A 21847-nucleotide genomic window follows, 5' to 3' on the forward strand; every position below is an offset into this window, starting at 1 on the left:
GGCACAATGGAAGTGCACTCCAGAATGGAAGTTCAGAGTGGAATTTTAGAATGGAAGTGCATTCCAGAGTGGAATTTCAGAGTGGAAGTGCATTCTAGAGTGGAATCTTAGAGTGGAACTGAATGGCCCCTACGGGCTTCCGTAAAAAATTAATTCAAATGGGCAATTAAGGAAGGGAAATGCCCACACAGGATACGTGGTGGTTGGTACAAACCCCATGAAACTCTAAACACCTCTTAGGTATTTTACCATCTTAGGCTTTAAGAGAGGCAATTCTGTGTTTTGACTCTGAATTGAGATTGTGGATTGGCACAATAAAATTAATACTGGGCACTACTAAACAATTCCTATAAGGAGATCTTTGGAACAGATATGATCAACTGTACCTGGTCCCTGCATGCATGAGAGGAAACAATATAATTGCATCTAAACACACACAGTATGTTGTTATTTTGTCATTGAACTACAGAGGATTTCAAAACACTGCATGGATAGTAACAAAATTATCTGGCAAAGGAATCTTCTTGTTTTATGCCATCACTGTGACACGAACACCAGTAAAGTAATTTCCTGCGCTTGCCTGGATGGCTTCTAATACCAAACAATAATTATTGGCAATTAATCAAATGTTTGCAACAATTGACTTTTAACAGCAGTGGGGGAATGTGGTACATGGCTTCTTATCATTCACATCACCATGACTATATATGCACCATGAAAAAATCACACACCTGCAGTATCGAAGCCGAGAGACATGTTGTTACGTCCGTAGTAAAACATTGGTAACTGGACACGGGAATGACACTATACATAGGAGAGTAATGGAATGAGCTTTAAATGGGAGAACAATCAATATGTACAAATCTATGGTATTTTTATCAGCTACGCTAGTACAATCATACATGCACATAGTATTACATGCAGTATTAAGATATAGGGGACGTACAAATAATAAACTGACAGCCTCACATGCAGGTGGGAAGATTCTCAGATTTGTATATACAACCAATGTGGGATGCATGTGACAGTCATTAAACAGGATGGAGATGCTTTGATGTTTGATTGGGTCAAAACAATCCATTAGCAGGGGAAAGTCAAAACATCAATATGCATTGTATGTATTATCAATACCAAAAGCACCCTGTATCCATGAGATGATGCAAGTTTTCAAAACAGGATACTACTCTCTTCATTGAATTGCTTTTAAAAGAGTGCTTGTTGACTAGCGAAACAGAAACAGTTACTGAGAGTGCAGCATCATTAAACAAGTGAGTTATGTATATATAATTATATGGGCATGTACATAGCTATTTATAGGTAGCAGATTAATCATAATTATAACATGCTAACAATAACTGATTAATCCTCATATGCACCTCAGATATGCTGTCTAGAAGGATTCTCAGCTGGGCAGTGCTGCTACTGACTCTAGCTACTGTTACCAGGAGTGAGCACTATCACATTGTCGATTCAACTGACTTGTGTCATGACTATCGAAATGGAACTTGTTTTACTCTCGAACAGCTTGTTCAAACGGACCTGTTATCTGGTGGAAACAATCTCACCTTGAGCTTTCTACCTGGAGATCATGTGTTAACAGAGCAGTTATTGATTCGTAACTTCTCACATGTGCAAATCACTGGCCAGAACAAAAGTGCAACTGTAGTTGAATTCAATGGCAATGGTGCGATACGTTTTGTTAGTATTACTGAATTGAGTATTGAACACTTGGGTTTTGTTGGAGCGAATGTTGGACCACAAAACTCACATCAAGGATTTACCATTGACAGTGCCAACGATGTCTATATCAACAACTGCTACTTTATGGACTTTGATTTACTCAATCAGGCAGATACAGTAAAAATTGTTAATACTAAAACTACAATAATTGAGAGCACTCTCTTTATAAACAACACTGGTCGGGCACTGCACGTTGAGGCTGATGATGTGTACATAACAAATAGTGTGTTCACTAGAAATGATGAAGGTGCATTTTACAGCGAGTCAAACAACGCACAGATCAACAACACAGAGTTCAACTACAACAGTGCATTGACTGGAGGAGCAGTAGAAGTGATATCTGGTACTGTAGCGATCACTTGGTGTAACTTTACAAATAACAAAGCTTCTCAGGATGGTGGAGCGTTTCATGTTGGCTCAGGCAGTAGTGTGAACATCTCCAATTGTGAGGTAACAAACAACAGTGCTGACGGGAATGGTGGAGCGATTTATGCTGGCTCAGGCAGTGTGTTTATCTCTGACAGCACACTGACAAACAACAGTGCTCATGTGAGTGGTGGAGCGATTGGTGTTTACTTTGGCAGTGTGATCATTTCCGATTGCACTCTGACAAACAGTAGTGCTAACAAGTATGGTGGAGCAATTAATGTTCACACAGCCAGTGTTTCCATCTTTGACAGCACACTAACAAACAACAGAGCTATAGATAGGAGTGGTGGAGCAATTGATAATTACTCAGGCAATGTGTCCATCTCCGACAGCACACTAACAAACAATACTGCTAACAGGGATGGTGGAGCGATTGATAATCATCACTCAGGCAATGTATCCATCTCTAACAGTGAGCTGACAAACAACAGTGCTGACTATGAAGGTGGAGCAATTGAAAATTACTCAGGCAATGTGTCTATCTTTGACAGTATCCTGGCAAATAACAGTGCTAAAATGGGTGGTGGAGCGATTGGTGGTAACTCAGGCACTATCACCACCATCTCCGACAGCACGCTGACAAACAACAACGCTGGCTCAAATGGTGGAGCAATCGATAATTACTCAGGCAGTATGTCCATCTCTTACAGCACACTAACAAACAATACTGCTAACAGGAGTGGTGGAGCAATTGATAATCATCACTCAGGCAATGTATCCATCTCTAACAGTGAGCTGACAAATAACAGTGCTAAAAGGGGTGGTGGAGCAATTGGTGGTAACTCAGGCACTATCACCACCATCTCCGACAGCACACTGGCTAACAACAGAGCTAACTTTGGTGGAGCGATTTATGTTACCTCAGGCAATGTGTTCATCTTCGACAGCATGCTGGAAAAAAACAGTGCTCACTGGAATGGTGGAGCGATTCACATCATATACTCAAGCAGGGTAACAATTTCAGATAGTACACTGACAAAAAACACAGCTGGTAGTTGGGGTGGAGCTATTAATGTGGACTCAAGCACTGTGTCTATCTCCGACAGCACGCTGACAAACAACAACGCTGGCTCAAATGGTGGAGCGATCGATAATTACTCAGGCAGTATGTTCATCTCCTACAGCACATTTACAAACAACAGTGCTGACAATGGTGGAGCAATTGGTGTTACCTCAAGCAGTATGACCATCTCCTATAGCTCACTGACAAACAACAGAGCTGACGCAAATGGTGGAGCAATTCATGGTGACCTTGGCAGTACTGTGTACATCTCCGACTGTACGCTCAAAAGCAACGGAGCTACTTCTGGAGGAGGAATATTTCTGAGTGTGGGTACACTAATAGTAAATGAGCCAATAAAGATCAATTTTAATGCAGCAAAACAGGATGGTGGAGGAATTTATGCTCATTCAAGTAGAGTTGAATTTCAATATTCTTCCAATATTAAACGGACTGAGATTGTTGGCAACATTGCTTTGAATGGTGGAGGTGTTTATGCAGTAGCTACAACCATTAAACTAACTCAATCACACATTAACATTGACTCAAACACAGCAACTGCTAAAGGAGGTGGAGTGTTTCTGCGGCAAAGTTCAAGACTGTACTTATTAAAAAATTACTATGAAGATGTGGCACAAAAGCCATTGGTCTCATTACTGATCAACAGCAATTTGGCTCGGTACGGAGGGGGAATATTTGTTGCGGATGACACGGAGAGTGGTGCCTGCAGAGCAGGGGCCACAGAAACTGGTGCTATTCAAACTATTTTTGAGGATTGCTTTATTCAAACAATCAACTTGAATGAACCCAAATTGAAAATAAACCACTTCAACACATTCATGACTAACAACATAGCTACTCGATCAGGAGCAGACATCTATGGAGGTCTGTTGGACAGGTGTACAGCAAGTCAAAATGCTGAATATCACACTTCTTCAAATGGATTAGACTACATAAATAAAACTGTAAAACCCTCCATCGAATTATCAATATCTTCTTCGCCTGTTCAAGTACTTTTTTGTAACTATTCAAATGACTATGTTTTTACAAGAAAAGGACACAAGTATAAAATCAGTGTTATGGCTGTTGACCAAGTTAGAAATCCAATTAATGCCACAATTATCAGTTCTGTTATCACTACGAGTGGAGTTGGTCGTCTCAAAGAAGGACAGACTGAACAAACAGTTGGCAATCAGTGCACAGAATTAGAGTACAATGTATTCTCAAAAGACAGCTCTGCTCAGATGGAACTCTATGCCAAGGGTCCATGCATCAATTTGGGAATTTCAAGACAACTTATTGATATTTCTTTTCTACCCTGCACATGTCCTATTGGGCTCAAGCCAATTCAGTCCGATATTGAATGTAAGTGTGACTGTGATCCAGTCTTGCAACAAGATTATCTGATAACAAACTGTTCTGAGAAAAATGGAACTATAAAACTGGAAAGTAACATATGGATAAGAGGTGCAAATACCACCAACGGAACAGGTTATGTTGTTAGCAACTGTACATTTGACTATTGTGTACAAAAACCAGTCGACATTAGTCTAAGCAACCCTAATAAACAGTGCGCCTACAATCGAAGTGGTGTTTTATGTGGAGAATGTGAACCAGGACTAAGTCTTGTGTTGGCTACGTCAAACTGTAAAGAATGCTCTAATCTTTTCCTTCTTTTGCTAATCCCATTTGCGCTAGCTGGCATATTGCTAGTTGCTTTAATTCTCATACTCAATATTACTATAGCAACTGGAAATATTTATGGCCTTATTTTCTATACCAACATAGTAGCTGCTAATAGAGTGATTTTCTTGCCTAATTTAAATAACTTTTTAACAGTTTTCATATCATGGTTGAATCTTGACTTGGGAATTGAGATATGCTTTTATGATGGAATGAACTCTCAAGCAAAAGTGCTCCTTCAACTTATGTTTCCAGCTTACTTGTTTTTTCTTATGTTTCTTATTATCATTCTGAGCAAGTATTTTGACTTATTTTCAAAGCTCCTCTCCAACAGGAATCCAGTTGCTGCCCTCGGCACACTCGTCCTACTCTCTTATTCCAAACTCTTACGGTTTATCATTGCTGCACTGCAATACAGGGTTTTATATTATCCTAATGACACAAGTGACATAGTTTGGTTAAATGATGGCAATGTACAATACTTCACTCCTGATCACATCCCTCGGTTTGTTGCTGCAGCCATAATCCTCATTGCTGGTGGATTGTTCACTGTACTGCTCTTCTTTGGACAATGGTTTCCACGCTGCTCCAAGGTTATGAAATGGACCAAAAATACAAAGTACATTGGCTTCATGGACACATACCATGCTCCATTCACTCCCAAACATCGCTACTGGGTGGGACTGCTACTCTTTGCTCTGATTGCTCATAATCTAGTAACTGCTATGGCTCCAGACATTTACCTCCCTATTCTATCATCTGGAGTTCTATCCTTTGGACTAATTGGATGGAAACTATTGAATAATCGTTTGTATAAAAATACATTCTGTGGTTCCCTCGAAACTCTATATCTGCTCAATATTGCTACTCTAGCATTTGGCACCTTCTATATCAAAGATACCCAAAAAAATCAGTCAGTACTAGCCAATACTTCAATGGCTATATCATTCACCCTATTTGTCACAACACTATGTTATCACTTTTACCAATTCGTACTCAAGAAGAGTAATACGTGGCTGAAGATAGAGGACACCATAAGAAACTTACGAGCTAGTGCTGCACACAGGAGACTCCGACGAGCTAACAATGGCCAGGAAATGTATCAGCTGGTAGCCGATGAAAACGATGACGATGAATTACTTGAAATAGCAGACAACTATGAACAAAGAGACCCCGTGGACCCACCTTACACTGATGGAGCCATGGAAGAAGCTAACCCTGATTGCTACATCACTCCTCCTATAATTAGACCAGTTATGAGGCCAGACCAGCTGAGACTATCCTACATGGATGAACTAGCTCCCACCACCACCGAGGACTATACACCAACTCCTCCCCCTCAAAGAGTCAACCGTCGTCCTGTAGTTACGCACACGGAAATTGACCCCATACGCAAGGAAATATGAACTGTCTTATTTAAATAAATGTACCCCAAACATTTTTACAAGCTATAGTTCTTTAAAGTAATGTTATAGTTATTATAATTAGATCGAGTGATAATAATTCTAGAAATGATTGTAAATTGATTCCACTTGATGTCTACGCCCAGTTCTACATGTCCATTTATCAAGCACTACAGTGAAATATTTGTCCATTGTATCTCAGAACCTTTTACGGTAGAGTTCAGGGTACACGACAGTTGGTAACGTCTTCTCAGCTGTACCCTCTTAGAGTCTTGCAGTGTCTCAATGTCGGCTAGTATATATGGCCTGCATGCATCAATATAGGTACCTCCCTGTACTCGGACACTTGTTAAACTCAGAACAGCATGCATGTACACAGTAGTGAATGCCTTTTAGGCTACTAAATTCCACATGCAGACACCTCCAACTAGTCATAATTACTAATTGTGCATCATACATGTGTAGTATCAAATTAAAACCTATACATGCAGTGTGCACGTAGTATGTATGCTACTAATCACCTGACAGCTTAAACAAGTAATATGTACATTGAAGGTAGTTCTCATCCAACAGTACGTCCCCACTGCTATTTTTATATCTCTATAGATTTGACCTGCTCAGTTCGATCATCTGTGGAGAAAATACAAGTCCATTTATAGTGTACTGCCATTGCATGCATGGACATATATAAGAGAAGCTTGCACACACACACATAGCTAAGTTTTTTGTAAACAATACATGCATGCAATATCTGCAGAAGGCTTATCTCGTCTTTCTGCTTGATACAAGAGACAGCGAACAAAGCTCATGCCACAATCACTCACGAGCAAGTTCTTATATATGCACTGAATGATATACAATACTCATACTATAGCAATAAGTATATAATAATTATACTAGTCTTAGACTAAAAAAATGTGGCAAGTCCAACTTAATGTCCATACCAGACTTAAGCTATACATACATGTCTACTCACTGAAATTGGACCACCTCTGAAGTTGTAGCCACTACCAAAATAATGATCCACACAAATAAATGAATTGTTACTCCCAAAATTGCCTTACAGTATATATATTTTGGAGAAGAAAATGTACAGTAGACGTCTAGTGATCTTTGTGAGGTGTTGGTTCGCGGTACACACACTGTTCATTTGAGACCTGAGTGTCCAGTATGTATATATATCACAAGAAGCTTTCCTCAGAGGTGAACGAACATGCAGTACTTGCATGCATGCATGCATATGGTCATGCACAGTATAGTAATTTTTGAAGGCTATAATTATAATTATATGCAGCTAAATAGATTCAATATAATTATTTGTACCATGATGTGCTCTGACACAAAGGAATATCCATTGAAACTCTCAGGATACTCCAGGTACAAATCCCATGTACCCTGCTAGGGTGTATATTCATGTACCCTAGGGTACATTGGCTTGTGGTCAGCCTACAGCCTACCTCCACCGTTGCTGCATGTTGATGTGATTGCAGGATTTCATGTCAGTAGTACCACAAGTGTGGCAGCGAAAGAAGGGGAACAATAGTTTTGTTGTAAAAGTTGTGGTCATGTATTATGTTACGCTTCCAAGCAGCACGCAGGATGTTTATATAAATCGATACTTAAGATTGTGAATTTGGCAAGGCCTTCAGAGAAATACTGAAATCCAATTACGCTTCCATGAAACAGGATGTTTAAAAAGTAAATATTGTGCCTGGTGGTTTACTATCAAACTCCCCATAGGAAAACTATGTTATTTAAGGCTGTTTATAAGTGTACAAGATGTGGCAATCACTATAAACAATAAAGAAGGATGTTTATAATAAATCTTAAGATTGTGCCTATTTGTGTAGTATATAAATTTGGCAAGGCCTTCAGGGAAATACTGAAGTCCAATGTTACGCTTCCATGAAACAGGATGTTTAAACATAAACTAAAAGTAAATATTGTGCCTTTAAGTCTATTAGGCTGGCATATACAAAAAGTAGAGAAAAGACTACAGGGAAGTTAGTGGCTATGCTGCTCATGCATGCATGCACTGGTGGTTTACTATCAAACTCCCCTTATGTTATTTAAAGACTGTTTATAAGTGCACAAGATGTGGCAATCACTATAAAACAATGAACATAATTATAATTATTGAGAACTGAAAGTGCAAGATTATTTAAACAAGTGAGTTATGCAGTAGATCTAAGCTTACAGGATAATATGCATTCAGTGTACACATGCAGTTATCTATAGAAGCAGAATAACTATTATTTTAACATGTCAACAATCATGCACCTCAGATATATGCAGTCTAAGAGTATTCTCAGCTGGTTAGTGCTACTGACCCTAGCTACTGTTACCAGGAGTGAGCACTATCACATTGTGCCAGTGGATTCAACCGACTTGTGTGATGAATATCGAAATGGAACTTGTTTCGCTCTCGAGCAGCTTGTTCAAACAGACCTATTATCCGCTGGTGGAGACAATCTCACCTTGAGCTTTCTACCTGGAGATCATGTTTTAACTGAGCAGTTATTGATTCGTAACGTTAGACATGTGCATTTAACTGGCCAGAACACAAGTACAACTGCAGTTGGATTCCATGGTACAATGCGTTTTGATAGTACTGCTAAATTAAATATTGAACACTTGGGTTTTGTTGGAGCGAATGTTGGACCACAAAACTTTGATCAAAGTTTATTCATTGATGGTGCCCATGATATCTATATCAACAACTGCTACTTTATGGACTTCAATCAGGTAGAAACCCACATACTTAAGATTGTTAATGCTCAAACTGCGACAATTGAGAGCACTTTCTTTATGAACAACACTGGTTGGGCACTGCAAGTTGAGGCTGAGGATGTGTACATAACAGATAGTGAGTTCACTAGAAACGATGGAGGTGCAGTTGACATTGAATCAAACAACTTTCTGATCAACAACACAGAGTTCAACTACAACAGTGCTGAGAGTGGAGGAGCAGTAAAAGTGGTATCTGGTACTGTAGTGATCACTTGGTGTAACTTCACAAATAACAAAGCTTCTTGGAGTGGTGGAGCGATTTATGCTGCTGGCTCAGGCAGTGTGTCCATCTTCGACAGTAGGCTGACAAACAACAGAGCTAGCTATGGTGGAGTGATTTATGTTGACTCAGGCAGTGTTTCTATCTCTGACAGTGAGCTGACAAATAATAGAGCTGACAGAGGGTGCGGTGGAGCGATTAATGCTGGCTCAGGCAGTAGTGTGTCTATCTCCGACAGTACGCTGACAAACAACAGAGCTCTCTATGGTGGAGCAATTTATGTTACTTTATGTAGTTTGTTTATCTCTAACAGTGAGCTGACAATTAATAGGGCTGGCTGGAGTGGTGGAGCAATTGCTGCCTCAGGCAGTTTTTTGTCCATCTCTGACAATACGCTGACAAACAACACAGCTAACTATGGTGGAGCGATTTATGTTGAATCAAGCAGTGTGTCTATCTCTGACAGTGGGCTGACAAACAACAGAGCCGACGGGACTGGTGGAGCGATTAATCTACTCACAGGCCGTGTATCCATTTCTGACAGCACATTGACAAACAACAGAGCTGAAAATGCTGGAGTGATTAGTGTTACGTTAGGCAATGTGTCCATCTCCGACAGTACTCTCACAAACAACAGAGCTGATGAGGTTGGATCCGGAGCAATTGACGTTTTGGAATTCTCCACCTTGATCATACACAACACTGTCATCAGTAATAACATAGATAGTTTGAACATTCAACAATCAAATGTGATATTCACGGGAATAAATATTGTCAGAAATAACAATGGTCCCATCAATGCTTTCAATAGTCGAATGGAGTTTAATGGACCTACAACACTCAGTAACAATCGTGGTGTGTTTGGCGGAGCCATAAACGCTGACCAGAGTCACATATACATTAACATAAATAATGGAATGATCATCAGCAACAACACGGCTACCTACGGAGGAGGGATATTTCTGAGAGAGAGTACAATCTTTGTAAATGAGACAATACAGATCTATCAAAACACAGCACACCAGGACGGTGGAGGCATTTATGCTTATTCTAGCAGAGTTGAGTTCCAATCATTAGTGGTAAGTGATTTTCCTCCAAATAAAGAAAGTGAGATTGCTCACAACATTGCTGAGAATGGTGGAGGTATTTATGCAGTAGCTACTACTATTGAACTAAGTCGATCACACGTTAACATCGACTCAAACACAGCAACCACTAGTGGAGGTGGAGTGTACCTACAGCAAAGTTCAAAACTGTACCTATTTAAAAAGAAACCTGAATATCAATCATATTATGTCAGGTTAGTGATTAACAACAACTCGGCCGAGTATGGAGGAGGGATATTTGTGGCAGATGACACCGAGAGTGGTGCCTGCAGAGTAGGGGCCACAAAAAATGATGCTACTAAAATCATTTTTGCGGACTGCTTCATTCAAACAATTAGATTACATTCGGCCAAGAGCATTAATCAAAACTATTTCAATACATTCATGACTAATAACACAGCTACCCAGTCAGGAGCAGACATCTACGGAGGTCTGTTGGACAGGTGTATAGCAAGTAAAAACGCTGAATATAACATTTCTTTGAATGGATTGGACTATATTAGAAATACCATAGAAGTCTCCACCGAACCACCATCAATCTCTTCTAGGCCTGTTCGAGTAGTTGTTTGTAACAATTCACATATTTCTACAAGAAAGGGACACGCATTTAAGATCCGAGTTATGGCTGTTGACGAAGTTGGAAATGCAGTGAATGCCAAAATTCATAGTTCAGTTGTCAGTGAGAGTGGAGTTGGTCGTCTCAAAGAAGGACAGGCTGAACAAACAGTTGGCAATCAGTGCACAGAATTAGAGTACAATGTGTTCTCAAACGAAAGCTCCACTCAGATGGAACTCTATGCCGAGGGTCCATGCATCAATTTGGGAATTTCAAGAAAACTTGTTAATATATATTTTCAACCCTGCACATGCCCTATTGGACTCAAGCCGATTATGTCCCATATTGAGTGCAAGTGTGACTGTGATCCAGACTTGCAAACAGAAGAATATCAGATAACAAATTGTTCTGAGGAGAATGAAACCATAAAGCTGGAAAGTAATAACAACATATGGATAGAATTCATAAATACTACCAAAAAAACAGGGTATGTTGTTAGTAACTGTGCATTTGACTATTGTGTAGAAAAACCAGTTCACATCAGTCTAAGCAACCCTGACGAACAGTGTGCATACAATCGAAGTGGTGTCTTGTGTGGAGAATGTGAACCAGGACTGAGTCTTGTACTGGCTACGTCAAACTGTAAAGAATGCTCTAATCTTTACCTTCTTTTACTAATCCCATTTGCATTGGCAGGTATATTGCTAGTTGCTTTAATTCTCGTGCTCAACATCACTATAGCAACTGGAAACATTCATGGCCTTATTTTTTACGCCAACATAGTAGCTGCTAATAGAGCAATTTTCTCTCCTAGTTTAAACAACTTTTTAACCATTTTTGTATCATGGGTGAATCTTGACTTAGGAATCGACACGTGCTTTTACGATGAAATGAACTCTCAAGCAAAAGCGCTTCTTCAACTTATCTTTCCCGCTTACTTGTTTTTTCTAATCTTCTTAATAATCATTTTGAGCAAGTACTTTGACTCATTTGCAAAGCTCCTCTCCAACAGGAACCCAGTTGCTGCCCTAGGAACACTCGTCCTACTCTCTTATTCAAAATTCTTACGTTTCATTGTTGCTGCGCTACAATTCACATACTTACATTATCCTGATGGTTCAATCAAGATTGTTTGGTTGTTTGATGGTAATGTGCAATACTTCACTCCCACTCACATCCCTCAGTTTGTTGCTGCTATCATAATCCTCATTGCTGGTGGATTGTTCACTGTACTGCTTTTTTTTGGACAATGGCTTCCGCAGTGTTCAAAGGTTATGATATGGACTAAGAACACAAAATACATTGGCTTCATGGATGCATACCATGCTCCATTCACTCCCAAGCATCGCTATTGGGTGGGACTGCTCCTGTTTGCTCTGATTGCTCATAATCTAGTAGCTGCCATGGCTACAGACACTTCTCTCCCTGTACTATCTGCTGGGTGTATTGCATTCGGACTAATATCATTGAACAACCTAGTGTACAAAAAGCAATTTAATAAATATCTAGAAACATTTTTTCTGCTTAATCTCGGCATTCTATCTATTAGCACTTCCTATGTTGTTGAAACACACCAACAGCAAGAAACACTGACCATTGTTTCAATGTCTATAGCTTTCATCCTTTTTGTGACAATCATCAGCTACCATTTCCACCATTTCGTACTAAAGAAGACCAAAGTATGGCTCAAGATAAAGGAAGTTGTTAAGGATATCGAAACAAAATTACGAGCAGGTGTTGCAGACAAGAGACTCCGACAAGCTAACAATGGTCGGGTAATGTATCAGCTGGTAGTCGATGAAAACGATGACGATGAATTACTTGAAGTATTAGACGATTATGAACAAAGAGACCCCGTAGACCCACCTTACACGAATGGAGCTGCTGTGGAAAAAGCTGACCCTGATCGCTACATAACTCCTCCCAATATCATACTAGCCACGAGGCCGGATCAGCTGAGACTATCCTACATGGATGAACTATCCCCCCTCACCACAGAGGACTACAGACCAGCCCCTCCCCCTCTAAGAGTCAATCTTCGTTCTATTGTTACACACACAGAAATCGACCTCATACACAATCAAGTATGAACTGTCTTATTTAGCTAGGTAGACCATAAGTAATGCAATCTTATTTAACTCCTTGCAATTTTTATTGTTAAGTAATATTAACTATAACAATGCTAACATGAAATGTTATAATAATCGCCTTCCTATCTTTAAATAGCATTAATCTAGTACATTTAATTGTAATACCTATACAAATTCTCCACCTTTGGGCTACCTCCGGGCGTGATTACTTACTGTCGAGGTATTGCACAATAATAATAATAATAATATTATTGTCATGTGCATTTTGTTTTAATTGACCTCATAATACAATCTATGGATGTAGAAATGTATCACAAGTACAACGTACCATGTTTGTCTCTACAAACATCCTATATCTCTCTTTTAAACTAGTAATAACAAAACAAAACAACCAGTTTCAAACAACAGTCATGAAACTATACACAATGCCTACAAACTAATTTGTACATGTATAACGGTATACCTCAGCTAAAAAGAACAATTCACACTTCACTGCATAATTTTTTTTATGGGGCCGATATCCGTATGTGTAACGGGACGACGGTTAGGATTTGGAGGGGGAGGGGCTGATCTTCTGTAGTCCTCTGTGGTGAGGGGGGCTAGTTCATCCATGTAGGATAGTCTCAGCTGATCTGGCCTCGTGGCTGGTCTGATGATGGGAGGAGTGATGTAACGATCAGGGTCAGCTTTTTCCATGGCTCCATCAGTGTAAGGAGGGTCTCTTTGTTCATAGTCGTCTACTGCTTCAAGTAATTCATCGTCATTGTTTTCATCGGCTACCAGCTGATACATTTGTCGGGCGTTGTTAGCTCGTCGGAGTCTCATGTCTGCAGCACCAGCTCCTAAGTTCCTTATAGTGTCCTCTATCTTTAGCCATGTATTACTCTTCTTGAGTACGAATTGGTAAAAGTGATAACAAAGTGTTGTGACAAATAGGGTGAATGATATTGCAATCGAAGTATTGGCTAGTGCTGACTGATCTTTCTTGGTATCTTTGACATAGAAGGTGCCAAATGATAGAGTAGCAATATTGAGCAGATATAGAGTTTCGAAGGAACCACAGAATGTATTTTTATACAAACGATTATTCAAGAGTTTCAATCCAATCAGTCCCACTGATAGAACTCCAGATGATAGAATAGGGAGGTAAGTGTCTGGAGCCATAGCAGTTACTAGATTGTGAGCAATCAGAGCAAAGAGGAGCAGCCCCACCCAGTAGCGATGTTTTGGAGTGAATGGAGCATGGTATGTGTCCATGAAGCCAATGTACTTTGTATTTTTGGTCCATTTCATAACTTTGGAACAGCGAGGAAACCATTGTCCAAAGAAGAGCACTACAGTGAACAATCCACCAGCAATGAGGATTATAGCAGCAGCAACAAACCGAGGGATGTGATCAGGAGTGAAGTATTGCACATTACCATCGTACAGCCAAACTATATCACTTGTATTATCAGGATAATCCAAAACCCTGTGTTGCAGTGCAGCAATGATAAACCGTAAGAGTTTGGAATAAGAAAGTAGGACGAGTGTGCCTAGGGCAGCAACTGGGTTCCTGTTGGAGAGGAGTTTTGCAAATAAGTTAAAGTACTTGCTCAAAACAATAATAAGAAACACAAGAAGAAACAAGTAAGCGGGAAAGACAAGTTGAAGGAGCACTTTTGCTTGAGAGTTCATTCCATCATAAAAACATATCTCGATTCCCAAGTCAAGATTCAACCATGATATGAAAACCGTTAAAAAGTTATTTAAACTAGGAAAGAAAGTCACTCTATTAGCTGCTAGTATATTAGTATAGAAAATAAGGCCATGAATATTTCCCGTTGCTATAGTGATATTTAGCGTGAGAATTAAAGCAACTAGCAATATGCCAGCCAGCGCAAATGGTATTAGTAGAAGAAGGTAAAGATTAGAGCATTCTCTACATTTTGACGTGGCCAACACAAGACTGAGTCCTGGTTTACATTCTCCACACAAGACACCACTTCGATTGTAGGCACACTGTTTGTCAGGGTTGCTTAGACTGATGTTGACTGGTTTTTGTACACAATAGTCAAATATACAGTTGCTAACAACATACCCTGTTCCGTTGGTGGTATTCGCGACTTCTATCCATATGTTACTTTCTAGTTTTATGGTCTCATTTTCCTCAGAACAATTTTTTATCTGATAATCTTGTTGCAATATTTGATCACATTCGCACTTGCATTCAATATCCGACTGAATTGGCTTGAGCCCAATAGGGCATGTGCAGGGTAGAAAAGAAATATTAATAAGTTGTCTTGAAATTCCCAAATTGATGCATGGGCCTTTGGCATACAGTTCCACCTGAGCAGAGTTGTCTTTTGAGAATACATTGTACTCTAACTCTGTGCACTGATTGACAACTGTTTGTTCAGCCTGTCCTTCTTTGAGACGACCAACTCCACTCGTAGTGATAACAGAACTGATAATTGTGGCATTCATTGGATTTTCCACTTGGTCAACAGCCTTAACACTAATTTTATATGTGTGTCCTTTTCTTATAGAAATATAGTCACTTTGTGAATAGCTACAAACAATTACTTCAACAGGCGAAGAGGAGATTGATAACTTAGTGGAGGATTTTACAGTTTTGTTTATGTAGTCCAATCCATCTGAAGAATTGTGATATTCAGCATTTTGACTTGCTGTACACCTGTCCAACACACCACCGTAGATGTCTGATCCTGACTGGGTAGCCGTGTTGTTAGTCATGAATGTGTTGAAGTGGTTTATTATTGGTCCAGGTTCCATCAAGCTGATTGTTTGAATAAAACAGTCCTCAAAAATGGTTTGAATAACACCAGTTTCTGTGACCCTTCCTCTGCAGGCACTACTCTCTGTGTCATCCGCCACAAATATTCCCCCTCCGTACTGAGCCGAGTTGTTGTTAATTAGTAATGATACATATGTAATCTGAGACTGATTCTTTTCTGCAACATATTCATACTCTTTTTTAAAAATGTACAGTCTTGAACTTTGGCGCAGAAACAATCCACCTCCTTTCGCGGATGCTGTGTTTGAGTCAATGTTAACGTGTGATCGAGTTAGTTTAATGTATGTAACTACTGCATAAATACCTCCACCATTCTCAGCAATGTTTTCAACAATCTCACTTCGTATATTTGATGGAATCGGTAAAGCAGATTCAAATTCAACTCTACTTGAATGAGCATAAATTCCTCCACCATCCTGTTGTGCTGTATTGAGATTGATCTTTATTGGCTCATTTACTAGGAGTGTACTCACTCTCAGAAATATTCCTCCTCCAGAGGTAGCTCTGTTGTTTTTGAGCGTACAGTCAGAGATGGACACGGTGCTACCAAGGTCACAATGGATCGATCCACCATTTGCGACAGCACGATTGTTTGTCATTGTGCTATCTGAGATAGACACACTGCTTGAGTAAACACCAATCGCTCCACCACTCCCGTCAGCATTGTTGTTTGTCAGTGTGCTATTGAAGATAGACACACTGCCTGAGTAGGTATCAATCGCTCCACCATTACCGTCAGCACAGTTGTTTGTCAATTTGCTGTCGGAAATAAAGACACTGCCTGAGTCAATATTAATCCCTCCACCCCAACTGCCAGCTCTGTTGTTTGTCAGGTTGCTACTGGAGACGGTCACGTTGCCTGATTGCACACCAATTGCTCCACCACTCTCATCAGCTCTATTGTTTGTCAGTGTGCTGTCGTAGATGGACATATTACCTGACTTAACACCAATCGCTCACCACCAACACTTATAGCAGTGTTGTTTGTCAGGGTGCTGCCGAAGATAGACAAACTGCCCAAGTAATTATTAATAGCTCCACCACTCCAGTCAGCACTGTTGTTTGTCAGTGTGCTGTCATTGATAAGCAAACTACCTGAGTAATTATTAATCGCTCCACCAACTCTGTTCGCTTCGTTATTTTTCAGTGTGCTGTCGGAGATGGTCACACTGCCTGAATAATTATCAATAGCTCCACCATTCCAGTTAACACAGTTATTTGTCAGTGTGCTGTAGGAGATAGAAACGTTGCCCGAGTCATCAATTGCAATCGCTCCACCATATTTATCAGCTGTGTTGTTTGTCAAGGTGCTATTGAAGATAGACACACTTCCTGCGTAAACACTAATCGCTCCACCACTTCCGTCGGCACTGTTATTTGTCAGTGTGCTGTCGGAGATGGACACACTACTTGAGTTAACAAAAATTGCTCCACCATTCCAGCCAGCACTGTTGTTTGTCAGCTCACAATTGGAAATGTTCACACTACTGCCTGAGCCAACATAAATTGCTCCACCATACCACCGATAAGCATTGTTATTTGTGAAGCTACACCAAGTGATCACTACAGTACCAGATACCACTTTTAATGCTCCTTCGTTCCTAGCACTGTTGTAGTTGAACTCTGTGTTGTTGATCAGTGAGTTGTTTGATTCAATGTCAACTGCACCTCCACCATTTCTAGTGAACACATTATTTGTTATGTACACATCCTCAGCCTCAATGTGCAGTACCTGACGAGTGTTGTTCGTAAAGAGATTTCTCTCCATTGTTGCAGTTTGAGTTTTAGCAATATTTATTATCTTCTCTGGCTGACTGAGTAGTTTAAAGTCCATAAAGTAGCAGTCGTTGATATAGACATCATGGGCACTGTCAATGGTTAATCCTTGATGTGACTTTTGTGGTCCAAAATTCGCTCCAATGAAACCAAAACGTTCAATGCTTAATTTGGTAATACTAACCAAACGTATTGCACCATTGCTATGGAATCTGACTACAGTTGTATTTTCCGTCAGGCCAGTGAGATATACATGTGAGAAGTTAAGAATCAATAACTGCTCAGTTAACACATGATCTCCAGGTAGAAAGCTCAAGGTGAGATTGTCTCCACCAGGTAACAGGTCTGTTTGAACAAGCTGCTCGAGAGTAAAACAAGTTCCATTTCGATAGTCATTACACAAGTCAGTTGAATCCACTGGCACAATGTGATAGTGCTCACTCCTGGTAACAGTAGCTAGGGTCAGTAGGAGCACTAACCAGCTGAGAATACTTCTAGACAGCATATCTGAGGTGCATGCATGTATAATGATGATTGTAATGATCATACTGCTCCCAGAATGGCTACATAGATCTTTGTTACCCAATGAGTGGGCAGATCAAAGCAATCCAGTGCTATGGATTGGTAGTGATGCAACTGTGTGGGATGAAATTTGCTGTTGGAATTATTCTCTACCTTCCCGCCCAATCTCCTGGCTACTATCTTTTGCACTAGTTGTGGGAAGAAAACCCATGGAATTCAGCAAAAAACTAATACATCTAATATACATATATAGTTGCGTGCATTGCATAGCATACACCCTATAGTTTTACTGCATATGATTGTAATCTTTAACTCACTGTTTAAAATGGACGCACTTTTTTCTGTACAATGCATGTTTGCTAGTTCATCTTCTTTTGAAACTGTTGTATACTAAGGATTGCATATATACACATAGCACGAATATCTGACCTATATGCAGTAGACTTAACATCCTTCTCATAAAAGTTCCCGCAGCTTTCGAAATTATTGTTGGATGCTAACATGTAAAACCATGCACTGAATCCTTACTTGGTGTGAGTAGATAGATATTGATTGTGTTATGACCTCCTAAAGCTAGCCAAACCGGGAGTTTTATGTATTAACTATAAGTAATGTATTAACTATAAGTACCTTATCAAAATAGACTACGTCACTTTCATCCAGCCTGTCCTAGATTTGAGCATATACGATGTAATAGGTCTTTACAAAAGCTTTTAGAGTGCATATAATCATAGGTATAGGGTATAATAATTATGATTTTTCTCTGCAGTCAGTTGGACTGCTTTGACTGGATCAAGCATCAAGGCATCTCCATTCGATTCAGTATCACATCACATGATCGGACTATAGCACCTAGACCCCAGTACCATCATGCAGGTCCCCCTGCTGCTGAGTACATACTAGAGTATAACGGACTAGAGTACAGGCAGCATAATTATTATAGGCACATTTTTTGGTAAGAATTATATGCAGGATAAATAATGGGCGGGCAGTAACCAGTGGCGTGTACAATGGGGGGCTTTGGGGGCTTGAGCACCCCCATGTCCTCCCAGACAACCATGAAATATCACTCAGTAGCTAGCTAGCTAACTGTGCAGCTCCAGAGATACGTGCAGCTCTATCTCGTTGACAACGACAAGTCATGATCGACCACGCCCAATTGAGCATGCGCAATCAGTATTGCCATTCCAATGGTTATGTAATGCTAAATAGCTGATCAAGATCCTCTGCACTCTCCCAGTCACCTCTTGCTCCACTGAGAGATACTGAGAAGCAATGACTAACACCAGAATGACTGGAAATCCCCATTGCAGTGATTGACCAGTTTGCTAGGATGTATCCCAGGAGAATAGTGCATGGAGATCCTACAAGATGACTGACTCATAATTATCATGCTATGAGATCCCATTTGAGTGTATTTAGCAGGGAACTATGAGCTATAGTACCGGTACTATAGATTGCTCTGGGCTACAAACTACAACATTATACATTGTATTGTCATTTACAAGAAGATACACATGTAATAACATAAAAATGACTGTAGCTAGATGCTTTATCTAGTAACATAGTAACAGAACTATAGAATGGAAGAGAGAAGCTCTAGAGGAGAATAGTAGGAGCTGCTCTTTTCTTGGGCAGTGTGCTGTACTTTTTTGCTGCAAGGCTGCATGGGGGAGGAGCTGGATGTATGAAAGATGCGCCGCAATAAATGAGGGGGTGTAAAATCGCGCGCGCGCTATGCGCGCGGCCCCATTTTTCTGTATTCTTGAGCACCCTCCTGCTTCAATCTCTAGAAACGCCCCTGGTAACATTAACGTCTGTAGGCGTTACAGGTACTTTCTCATAGAATTGTTGCGATCCTTGACATGGAATATAATTGTAATGATTCTAGACTACAGTGTCAACAGTCATGCATTGGCTATTATAATGTTTGTGACAATTTATTTATTAAATTGTGTAATGTCAATGTGAGGCCCTAGCTCTGTATGCATTGGTGTATGCAGTGTTTTGAAAACCTCTGTAGTTCAGTAGCAAAGAGCTGATACAACACACCGCATTATTGTGTATCTACATACTGTTTTCTCATGCAGGCTTAGTGCTCAAGTTAATTATTGCTTTTTTCCTGCAGGTCCTTCTATTATGTCACATTGGTGGATATAATAGCATCAACGTTATTGATTCATGTACTGTCAGCAATCCACAATAATCAACATGCATCAGTTGGTCCCTCCGCGATGTCTGGTAACGATATGATGGTTCTCTACTTGGCTGACCTGCAAATTGGAACAAGGTGTTAGTCCCGTTTGCATAGTAATTATGAGAATAATACGTTAATATCAACCTATCTATTGGATAAGGCGCGGATCTCCTAAACCAAATGTGTATTCCCATGTCAAGAATGTCGAAAGACAACATCCTTTTCTCGTTAGCAAAGTTACTGAGTCGATTCCGTCCACAAAGACCATGCATGTATGTATATACAGAACTTCTTATAACAAGGACAAATTGGCTGCTTTCCAGTACGTTGAACAGATTGTCAAACCTATAGAAGTATAAATATGCAGCTTGTATAAATATGATGTGTGCATGATGTGTATCTAGTATATTTTATTAGCCACTTACCTTGAAATTAATTTTAAAGCTGGTGGCTGCATTGTAGACAGTAGTGACTGACCAAGCATTCATTTGTTAGGTGTGTATCACAATAAAACATTCATAGACCAAGCATTCATGTGTGGGTATACATTAATTGGCTGGGAGCTTTTGGTTAATTGCACTGCCTTTACTTAGACAAACCACTCACTTACAGACACTCACTGACAGACACAAAACAACCTTTTAGATGCATGACTAATTAAGTGCATTGTGATTTATATGCTATCCCTATAGTGATTGTGTGTCCTACAATAATTATCGGGTATAAGCTGGAGCAATACGGACTCTATAACCAGTGCATGGCTATATATACGTCCGTCCATATATACAGCATATTTTAATACATAACTATAATTATACATGTCCAGTTAGACACTTTTTCGAGTTGTCTATCCTAAAAGCACTGCTGTAGCATAGTTTGATTTTACTTGTGATGGACATGGGGTCTAGGTTGTGTTTTGAAATAATGAAGATGCTCTGCAGAGCCATGGGTTGAAACAAATTGCAGGAGGAGTAGGAGAGAACAATAATATACTGGTTGTAGTGTGAGCCACTGGTTCCAGAGTCTGTATTGCTCGAGTTCTGTCCGATACGATAGAACATACTCTGTATACTGTGAGGGGAAGTAACATATTCAATGCACTTAAACAGTCATCTCCTCCTTGGACATGCATCTAAAACGTGGCCACTCAGGAAGCCATTACTATACTATTTGTGTCTGAAAGGTTTGTCTTATGTATAGCTAAATCTAATCCTAGATTTGAGCCTACCATGTAATAGTCCTTTTTCCAAGAGCTTTAGAGTACATCTTTATTCCATTGCATATATATTGCATACATATAGTATAGGGTTTGATATTTCAATGTTTGCCCTGCAGCAGTTGGATTGCTTTGACCTCTGTTTTGTAACACATCACATGATCCGACTCCAGCACTACTCTCCCAGCATGAAATCAGAATTAATGTGTGGGGCGGGCATGATACTAATGGATGATTGGTCTATGAATGACACACACCCAACAAATGAACGCTTGGTAAACCTATATATATCTATTGGATAAGGCACGGATCTCCTAAACCA

General features: G+C 39.9%; 3 protein-coding genes and 1 long non-coding RNA gene across 4 annotated transcripts; 2 read left to right on the top strand and 2 right to left on the bottom strand.

Annotated features, from left to right (window-relative positions):
* Window positions 1-1383: 1383 nt before the first annotated feature.
* Window positions 1384-6434, top strand: LOC135337228 (uncharacterized). Its single transcript, XM_064533122.1, has one exon. It carries the CDS (start codon window positions 1384-1386, stop codon window positions 6256-6258), a length of 4875 nt encoding a protein of 1624 aa, XP_064389192.1. The 3' UTR covers window positions 6259-6434.
* A 2110-nt stretch (window positions 6435-8544) lies between these two features.
* LOC135337229 (uncharacterized) lies at window positions 8545-13060 on the top strand. The gene has a single exon (XM_064533123.1). The coding sequence runs from the start codon at window positions 8545-8547 to the stop codon at window positions 13015-13017; it is 4473 nt and encodes a 1490-aa protein (XP_064389193.1). The 3' UTR covers window positions 13018-13060.
* A 321-nt stretch (window positions 13061-13381) lies between these two features.
* LOC135337558 (uncharacterized) lies at window positions 13382-16764 on the bottom strand. The gene has a single exon (XM_064533488.1). It carries the CDS (start codon window positions 16744-16746, stop codon window positions 13507-13509), a length of 3240 nt encoding a protein of 1079 aa, XP_064389558.1. The 5' UTR covers window positions 16747-16764; the 3' UTR covers window positions 13382-13506.
* Window positions 16765-20090: 3326 nt separating this feature from the next.
* Window positions 20091-21670, bottom strand: LOC135337932 (uncharacterized). The gene is made up of 3 exons (XR_010395377.1): window positions 21538-21670; window positions 20735-21380; window positions 20091-20654 (listed from the first exon to the last, which is right to left on the bottom strand). It is a non-coding gene; the product is annotated as an uncharacterized LOC135337932 (long non-coding RNA).
* Between the last annotated feature and the right edge of the window lie 177 nt (window positions 21671-21847).

The sequence above is a fragment of the Halichondria panicea genome, chromosome 6 (assembly GCF_963675165.1).
Source record: "Halichondria panicea chromosome 6, odHalPani1.1, whole genome shotgun sequence".
Taxonomy (NCBI): Eukaryota; Metazoa; Porifera; class Demospongiae; order Suberitida; family Halichondriidae; genus Halichondria; species Halichondria panicea.

Bases quoted from the DNA above. Each gene is read 5' to 3' on its own strand.
- LOC135337228 (XM_064533122.1), top strand. From the start codon at position 1,384: ATGCTGTCTAGAAGGATTCTCAGCTGGGCAGTGCTGCTACTGACTCTA.
- LOC135337229 (XM_064533123.1), top strand. From the start codon at position 8,545: ATGCAGTCTAAGAGTATTCTCAGCTGGTTAGTGCTACTGACCCTAGCT.
- LOC135337558 (XM_064533488.1), bottom strand. From the start codon at position 16,746: ATGTCCATCTACGACAGCACACTGACAAACAATAGAGCTGATGAGAGT.